At 51.3% G+C, this 9,087-nt stretch overlaps 1 protein-coding gene across 2 annotated transcripts; it reads right to left on the bottom strand.

Annotated features, from left to right (window-relative positions):
• Window positions 1-1,775: 1,775 nt before the first annotated feature.
• Window positions 1,776-7,588, bottom strand: WDYHV1 (WDYHV motif containing 1). 2 transcript variants are annotated; one of them, XM_008056745.2, is made up of 5 exons: window positions 7,408-7,588; window positions 5,128-5,276; window positions 4,434-4,558; window positions 2,906-3,055; window positions 1,776-1,929 (listed from the first exon to the last, which is right to left on the bottom strand). In XM_008056745.2, the coding sequence occupies exons 1-4, from the start codon at window positions 7,429-7,431 to the stop codon at window positions 2,946-2,948; spliced, it is 408 nt and encodes a 135-aa protein (XP_008054936.1). In that variant the 5' UTR covers window positions 7,432-7,588; the 3' UTR covers window positions 1,776-1,929; window positions 2,906-2,945. The 2 variants fall into 2 exon arrangements, with proteins under 2 accessions (XP_008054936.1, XP_008054937.1); XM_008056746.2 differs by having other exon boundaries at window positions 3,012-3,055.
• Between the last annotated feature and the right edge of the window lie 1,499 nt (window positions 7,589-9,087).

The raw sequence follows: 9,087 nt of genomic DNA, 5'->3' as shown, positions 1-9,087 counted from the left end.
ATTAAGCTCCCGCTCTCTTTCCTCCACTCTCCAAGAAAGAAACCCAAGAAAAGGAGGCAAGATTGATTAAGCACAGAGAGATACAGGTAAAGTTGAAACAACTTAGAAGAAAAATCTTGTAAGGAAACCTACTTTCACTTAAAATGACACACCAGGTTAAAGATAAAAGGAGGTTTGGAAGTCGAGGCTGCTTCAAGCACACATAGATCCAGGGGCTCCCAAGCGCCCAGAGCTCTCACCCTGACAGCTCCGTGTGGCCACATACTGGGTCAGGGACCTGCTGCGGAAGGCAAGGTGCCCACCAGCGACCCCCTCACCCATCCCTGGCTTAGAGGGCAAGGTGCCCGCCAGGAGCCTCGTCCCCTATCCCTGCTTAGTAGCCAACGTGCCTACCCAAAGCCCCATCCGCATCCCTGGTTTAGAAGCCAAGGTGCCCACCCATAGCCCCTTCCCCAATCCCTGGCTTAGTCATCGAGGTGCCCACCTTCAGCCCCAGTCTCCTGTCCCTGGCTCAATAATCTAGGTGCCCACGAGCCACCCAGTGCCCCCATCCTCAGCTTGGCAATCCCAGTGGATGGAGACTTTCTCTCAGCATCAATCTAGCACAGAACGCTGGGCAGTCCTTCTGGACTCACCTAGCAGTGGGATTCAAGCCCAGCCCAGTGCAGGCACATCCCTACACCTAGGGCCTCCCAGGACTACAAGGTACATGCAAAGAAGAGTTCCCGGAGAGCATTTAAGAGAGTGGGGTAGGAAAACAGCAGGTGTCCGTTATTGCTACTAACAAGTCATGATCAGGACCAGCGGCTATTTCACAGGCTGAGGATCAAAGTCCCTTGCTCCTCCTTACACTGAGGAGACATGTGTTTTCTTTTTTTTGAGTTGGAGTCTCACTCTGTCGCCCAGGCTGGAGTGCAGTGGCACACTCATGGCCACCCCAGCTCCACCTGCTGGGCTCCAGCGATCCTTCTGCCTCAGCCTTCCAAGTGGCCGAACTACAGGCACCCACTACCAGGCCTGGCTAATTTTTCATTTATTGTAGACACAAGGTCTCACCAAGTTGCCCGGGCAGGTCTTGAGCTCGTGAGCTCAGGAAATTCACTTGCCTCAGCCTCCCAAAGTACTGGGATTATAGGCTGAGCCACCGAGCCCAGCCGACATGTGTGTTTTCAAAGTCAAGGCCAAGTGGCTGCAGAGTTCAAACTCCCACACAGACACTGTCTGATTTCTCTGCACTAGACATACTTCTAAACATCAGAGTGGAAACATGCTCATAAAATTGACCAGAAAAACCCCCAAAATGCCATTTGCAAATCAGATTATAATCTTCTGGTCCCTCTACAACTTTTTGCTCAGGACTAAGTATGTCTGTTGTGTATCCTGCCGATGGTTATCATCTTCATTTTAGCCAAGAAGTTTGTAAATGACCATCTGAAACTCAACCAAGGCATCTACGTGTGGGGTCCATATTTAGTTCCATATCATACCGTAACTCAAGAGGCTGTGTGTTCTTCTTACCAAAAATTCATTCACTTCCTTCCAGCATCTCCCTCCTCGGCTGAATCAGCAGGATCAGCGGCACTTCCCGAGACTAACTGATCCCGAGTCAAGGTCAAAGCTGTGCCCTGCAGCCAAGCAAGAGGCTTCGTACCAGTGGCAGCTTCTTAACAAGCAGAGATGCCTGTAAGAACAAAGGCTCAGGCATTCTTGCTGTCAGAAGTTGCTCATTTTTACAGAAGAATCATGAAAGTAGGAATGACAGCCAGTACTCCACCCCAGTTTAATGCCAAGGGTCTTTTATTTGGAATTATATGATTAAAGCCAAACGACTGAGACAGCTTCAAAAAGGCACATGTGATTCCAAAGCCATGGTCTCATCTATGATCGAAACATTCTCAAGTATTTCACATCATCAAAGGTGACACCAATCTTCAAAACAAAAATAATTTAAAATCAATTTTATTTAAAACCATATATAAATAAGCCAAATAACACTCAAGTCTGAGAGGGCTGCAATCTTTTTAACAATATCATAGTCCAGAAAAATTAATATTCTTATGGGTTCAGCTCACAATACTATCCCTATTCAGACAATAGCATAGCCACTAGAAAACATTGATGGAGCTGGGCGCGGTGGCTCATGCCTGTAATCCCAGCACTGTGGGAGGCCGAAGGGGAGAGGACTCCCTGAGCCCACAGGTTTGAGACCAACCTGGGCAACTTGGCGAGACCTTGTCTCTACAGTAAATCAAAAAATTAGCCGGGCATGGTGGTGCATGCCTGTGGTTCCAGCTCCTGGAAAGCTGAGGCGGAAGAACCCCCTGAGCCCAGCAGGTTGAGGCTGCAGAAGCCGTGAACGTGCCACTGCACTCCAGCCTGGACGACAGAGTGAGACTCTGACTCAAAAAAAGAAGAAAAAAGAAAACATTTATGGGTCCCTCTTAAGGGCATGAGAGATTCACAGCAGTGGACCATGCTTTATGTTACGGGCAGGGGAGAGCCACAGAGCCATGGGCCGTGCTTTCTGGGAAAGAAAGAGCCACTGAGCAGTGGGTCGCACCTTACGGGCAGCAGAGACTCACAGAGCCATGGGCCATGCTATAGCCCTCAGGGATCAAACGGTGCCGCTGACAGACACAAACAGGCAGCCAGACCTGAGGAGGTGGCTGTTGGGACAAAAACAGTGGCACCGTCGGGCATCTTAACAGATGAGCCACAGGAGCAGCTCAGCAGCCATGCCCGGCCTCAAGTCTCAGCCTGACATACCAAAACGAACATTTTCATGGAGTTTATTTACATCTGCATTCACTCACTGTTTCACTCAACTGAGTAAAAAGAGAAAAACACAACCCGAGCCAACTGTACAATAACGTCCGCTGTCCTAAAGGAAGGGACAGCTGCTCACATCCTGGACCGTCTCTGCTGTCCATGTCCTCATGACAAGTTCAGTCATTTCTGCTGCCAAACCGATGTGCAAATTCAGACAGCGTGTAGACAGCGCCCCATCCTACCTCAGGATCCATACTGATGAAATCGTTCAGGTTCATTTTGGAATCTAGAAAAATACATGAAAAAAGTGTCCACAGAAAACACAACTTCGTTAAACACCCTAGAAAACCAAAGTAGCAAAAGCTACTCAAGTGGCAGGGGAACCACAGCTCTTCTGCGGGTTTCTTGCCTCCAACATATACCTCAGTTTGACCACAAAAAAAAAAATCCCACACACCTAGACTGAGGGGTGCTGCGGGGAGAGTCAGAGGGGGCTCTGCACAGAGTGCATGTCATCCGTCCCTCAGACGAGGAAAGCAGAGCCCGCTGCACTGGTCTCCGGTGAAAATGAAACTAAACTACCATGCAACCAGGCTGACAAAGTCCAGCACAAAAGGGCATCCAACGATTAACAGTCACCAGAACCAAAGGGATGGTCCACGCAGACCCAAGGCTGCAGGCCATGTTAACTAAATGCCTACTAGGCTCCGCCTTAGGTGCTCGCAGCTGAGAGAAATGGGTGCTGCCGAAGGTACGTGCACCCAGACCAGGCCTGAGTGGCAGGGGGCCTGAGCCCAAGAGGCAGACCCCTGGGCAGTTGGCACGTGACCCAGGAGCCTCCCTAATTCTTGCCCTGAGGCCAGGGGGCAGACTAGTACACCCCAAAGCAATCCCAACACACATTTTGTAAATGATGAGAGCTTTTCACAGAAAACCACAGAAATCAAAGTCTGGACTCTCTTCGTGTTCACTCCCTTCAGGTAAGCCAAATACACCTTGACTTTCTCCCTGCTGAACGGGGACACGACTGCCCTGCTTTCCTGGCCTGCCACACAGCTTCCGGAGCGCTCTTCCCAGACCGCACGGCACATGTCAGGATGAGCTCAGCAAGCGGGAGTCCTGGGAGCTGCTCACACTCACAGACAACGTTTCAACTCATGCGAACGCCAAACACTAGCAGTAGTGCGAGGACACCATCTCTGGAAATTCTCAGTTGGAGTGACGCCTAAGACACATGAGATTGCTGATGCAGTAAGTCCCACTAGCGTTCACCTCCACTGTGCAGACTTTATTACCCAGCATCCTAAGGATGCAACGGGCACAAATCCTACCACGGCAAGGTGCCGCTGGGCCCACGGTTAGATGACACACACATGGACCTCCCACAGTCAGGTGTCCGCAACAGGCACGTCCAACCATCCTGCAGTCAGCAAGGACGGTGGCTCTGCTCTGACACCCTTCCTTGCCCGTGGCCTCCATGCCTTCCAGGCCTGACCTCCCCGCCTCAGTGGCTGACCCTAATCAGCGCACGAAGTCGTGCTCCCTAGCACCTCCTTGCCACTCAGGGAGTCTTCTCAAAGAATGGCCTGACCCTGTCCTGGGGAGGGAAGCCCTGATCTGGCTGTGGGCGATCAGAAGCCCCTTGCAAGGGTACGGCAGCTCACCCCTGGTCTCGATGCAGGGGTATGGTGGGGGAGGCTCTCTCCAGTTCCCACTGGCGTCCTTCATGTGAGAGCGGTCAGAGGCAAAGTGCTTCAGGTAGGAGTCTGCCCGGATCACTCTAAACTTCCTGCGGGTACAACATACACTGACATCAGGGAGGCGTCACATCGGAAACTCCTGTTAAGTTTTTACGTGGACTTGTTTTCTCCGACGTGCACAAAACTAGTCACGCATTTCTGCACAGTTAATAATGCACATCTATGTCTGCAGCTGTATTATCTATTAAAAAAGCCACAGAAAAGGATCACCTAAAACCCACAGCAGAGAGGCCAAAGCACAGAAACACACCTCCGGCCTTCATTCCCTCAACTGTGTGTCGGGCAAAGGGCGGGGCTCAATACTGGCAGCACAGAGTATCCCCCAGCTCCCCAAACAAAAGAGCAAGAGAGACGCCCCCATACGCTGGAGGAAAATGTCTGCAATCTCGCCACACACATTTGTGAAAGTGCTGATTTCCAGGTGATGAATGGCCTTTACAGCTTCAGGACATTCTGAGTCTCCTGTGTCGCGATCACCTCACTCTCAAATGTCAACTCCAGAACGTAATCTTTACAAAACAAATGCAAGAAAAAGAGCCTCTGTAGGACGGTCAAGGTCTCACCACAGAAGATGAATAAAGCCACCGAACCTCCTCACCTCCTAAACTGTGGGTGGATATCCTCGTCAGACCTAAAGGCACCTGCCACGTACGTGTCGAAGGGACAGGGAAATGGCAAGACGGTATCGAGGTCGTAGATGAAACTCTGGCCTCCAGCTGACACATGAAGCAAAACCACGTGGTAATCCTGGAAGGGAAGGCACCACCGTTACCTTACGTAGGGAGACGAGGGCCCAGTGGTGAGGCACATGTGTCACCCAAGACGTGCGCAAGACTAACAAAGCCCACACAAAACCCTGGAAACAGATAATGCCCAGTGCTAGAAAACAGTGAAATAAATCATGGAAATGGGGCCAGGCGCAGTGGCTCACACCTACAATCCCAGCACTTTGGAAGGCCGAGGTGAGAGGACTGCCGCAGCCTATGGGTTCAAGATCAGCCTGGGCAACTTGGTGAGACCCCATCTCTACAACAAATTAAAAAATTAGCCAGATGTGGTGGCGCATGCCCGTAGTTCCAGCTACCTGGGAGGCTGAGGCAGAAGGATCGCCTGAGACCAGCAAGTCGAGGCTGTGGTGGCCATGAGCATGCCACAGCACTCCAGTCTGGACGACAGAGTAAGACTCCAACTCAGGAAAAAAAATCATGCAAATGTTCGATACATGCCATGTGTACCCTCTGGCACAGCAATTTTACCTCTAGGAAACTATCTTACAGAACCATGGCTAGAGGCACATAAGGGGCTACAAACAGAAAACTGCAACAGTGAAAATTCAGAAACAGCCAAAGGTCCATAAAGAGGGGAATGGTTAGCCAGGCACAGTGGCTCACGCCTGAAATCCCAGCACTCTGGGAGGCCAAGGCAAGAGGACTGCTTGAGGCTGGGCGCTCAAGACCAGTCTGGGCAACATAGTGAGACCTCCTCATCTCTATGATACAGCCATGTGTTGGAAGACTTATGCAGCTCATAAAAATAAACAGTAGCCCAGACTTCACCACCATGCAATACACACATGTAAGAAATCTGCACTTATACCCTCTAAATGTATTAACTTTTTAAAAATGAACACTTTTTTTTCAAAAACCTTTAGAAATATGCATGGAAAATGGAAAAGTGTTCGTGTTATACAGTTGGACAGAAAAAGTGAATTGTAGAATATGGGCATATGTGCTATTTTTTAAGGTTATGCATGTGGAAGGACACACATGCATTCAGAAGTCCACATGCACACACAAGGATTTTTTTTTTTTTTTGAGTCAGAGTCTCACTCTGTTGCCCAGGCTGGAGTGCAGTGGCACACTCACAGCCACTGCAGCCTTGACCTGCTGAGCTCAGACAATCCTTGCACCTCAGCCTTCCAAGTAGCTGGAACTACAGGCATGTGCCACCACATCCAGCTAACTTTTTGATTTATTGTAGAGATGAGGTCTCACCAAGTTGCCCAGGTTGGTCTTGAACCCATGGGTTCAGGCAATCCTCTCACCTCGGCCTCCCAAAGTGCTGGGATTATAGGTGTGAGCCACCACACCCAGCCAGAAAAGAATATTTTTTAAAAAGAAGTTGGGCTGGGCATGGTGGCTCATGTCTATAATTCCAGCACTTTGGGAGGCTGAGGCAAGAGGATCACTTGAGCCCAGAGTTGGTTCTTGACCAGCCTAGGCAACAAAGCGAGACCTCGTCTCTAAAAATTTTTAAAAATAATAAAAATAAAGAGGTTAGCCAAGCCCTCATCTGTAGCCACCAGGGAGGAAAGAAAAGACAGTGACTCCCTGCAGCTCAGTTCTGGGGATCCTTGCTTTCACTCCCAGGTGCAAGGAAGCGCCCAGCACTGGCAGAGACTGAAAGGGACGGCAGGCAGGTGATCAGCGTGACACGAGCAGTCTGCTGCCTTTGAGCCCTCCAAAGAAGAACACCCTCACAGAGAACAGCACTGCCAAAGGAAAACAGCCCAACAACACCAGTCACAGCATCTGGCGTTTCTAAGGGTGTCCGTTCAGACGCCCTTCCTCAAACACCATCCCAGGAGTCCTGCAGAGACCCAGGAGGTGGGTGGCCCCCTATACCCGTGCATCTCAGCCTCCACCTGCCAGCCTCAGTTTCCTCCCACATAAGATGGAGATAAGCGGAGTGCCTGCCTCAGAGGAATATCCGTATGGAGACGGCCTGCCTTTTTGAAAGCCAGCCAAGAAACAGAGGTCCCATTGCCAAGGAGAGGTTCTCAAGGAAGGAACACCACGGCTGAGTCCTGCCTGGAGGGAGCTTTCCAGGAAGGAGGTACAAAGTGTGAAAGGTGTGAGCAGTGACTATCCACACCTACCTGAGCAAGTCCATATTCCCACATCCCAGGGGGCTGCTGCACTCGGGGAGAAACGCAGGTCTCTCTCGGAATCACCTTTGCGTCTGCTCAAGGTCACAGATGTGAGCAGCAGTGATATCGGCCCAGCTTCCCTGTGGAACTCACGTAGAAACAGACCTTCCCAGTCTCAAAGTCTGAAACGTGTATCTGTCTTCTCTGAGTTCCCTTCTCAGGAAACCCACCCTCAGGCCTATGGTATCAAGGAACAGAAACTCAGCAGATCACAGCATCCAGACTGAGATGCCAGACCCTCTGGAGTCCCCATCCATCTGCTCTTCTTCCTGACCCTGCCCAGTCCTCCTGTTTTCTACATTCCTGCCCCATTATATAAACCCCTGACTTCAGAGGGACAGGGAAGCAGTTTTGAGAAAGAGTCTCCTGTTCTCCTCGGCTGACATCACCAGAATAAAACACCTTTGTCCCCAGCCATATTTGTCTCCGCAGTTGGTGAAAGGACAGATGGAGAGTGGGAAGCCATTTTTTATCTTGTTCTTAAACCCTAACACAATGATGGGAAAGAAGAGGCTATGTTTTGGAGAAATGTATAGTTCAGGTAAAGATTAACTTTGCCGACTTTGTCTTTTCTTTGAAACCCAGACTTCCCGGTGCCAGGCATCAGAGGCATCTCATAGCTTGCCTAGAGTAAAGGGAGTTTCAAGGCCTAAGACTTCATGCGTTCGGCAAAAGTCATGCAAATCACAAAACCTGTGATTACAAGTGACAGCTCAGAGGGGGAAGCAAGTGGGGATTCAACCTTCCAGCAGATTGGGCCCTGTCTGCAAGTCAAGGATCCCCCGGGCTGCCTGCCGAGAATGCACAGGAGATAAAGGGAAGTGCACCCTCCATTAGCTCTAAGGAATGTTATTCAGGAACGTATGGGAGCAGTGGGACACTCATCTCGCCCTTCTCTAGGGGCTGCAATAATGTGGGTGGACATTAGTGGGTCTCTGGGTCACAGGGTCTCCAAGACATTCACAGACGGACAGTAAGGAAGTCACGGCGGTCACACCTGCCTGACTGCAACACCTCCAAGGGAAAGAATTTAAGCCAGGGCTGAGGGGCGCAGGCTACAGGCCACACTCATCTGGAGCGCAGCCCCGCTTCCTGCCTGTGGGAAGTGAACCTTTCTTAAATGACCCTTGTCTTCTTTCACCTCTGTGTGTGTTGCAACTCTTTGCATTTCTTGGATCTCTGGTTACCAGCACGCACCTCCGGCATGCCGTCTCCAGCAGTGCAGCACCCCTCTCCACCCATCCGCCCTTGCCCTGTCCGCACCAACAGCGGGCACGCTGCGTGGCGGGCAGTCGGGCCTCAACCGAAGCCCGCCACTTCAGCAGCGGCAGCCTCACTCTGAGTTTGCTCCGTGTCCACCCAGCTGCCACGAAAAGGCCCAGCCGAGCCAGAGGAGGGCTGCGGCCTCATGGGCACCCGGGTCTTCAACAGCAAGACCTGCCCATCCCCACAACAGGACAGCAGCGAGGCAGAGAGGAATGTGGCGGGGGCGTGGGAGGCCTCGCCCAGGACTCCCCACTTCACGCCGCGTGAGACGTGCAAGACAGTCGTGACCACAGCCCTTTCCCTCCAAGCTCCCCCGTGATGAGGAGGAAGACCACAGCTCGGACTCGGCCACTCTGCAGCCAG

The sequence above is a fragment of the Carlito syrichta genome, unplaced genomic scaffold (assembly GCF_000164805.1).
Source record: "Carlito syrichta isolate Samal-C Ts95f unplaced genomic scaffold, Tarsius_syrichta-2.0.1 Scaffold302454, whole genome shotgun sequence".
Classification (NCBI taxonomy): domain Eukaryota; kingdom Metazoa; phylum Chordata; class Mammalia; order Primates; family Tarsiidae; genus Carlito; species Carlito syrichta.
This window is presented reverse-complemented; position numbering and strand designations above follow the sequence as displayed.

Coding starts and splice junctions, on each gene's coding strand:
- WDYHV1 (XM_008056745.2), bottom strand. CDS start 7,431: ATGTGGGAATATGGACTTGCTCAG. Junction 4,559..5,127: donor ATCCACCCACAGTTTAGGAG/GTGAGGAGGTTC, acceptor TTGTACCCGCAG/GAAGTTTAGAGTGATCCGGG. Junction 3,056..4,433: donor CCCCTGCATCGAGACCAGGG/GTGAGCTGCCGT, acceptor GTATTTTTCTAG/ATTCCAAAATGAACCTGAAC.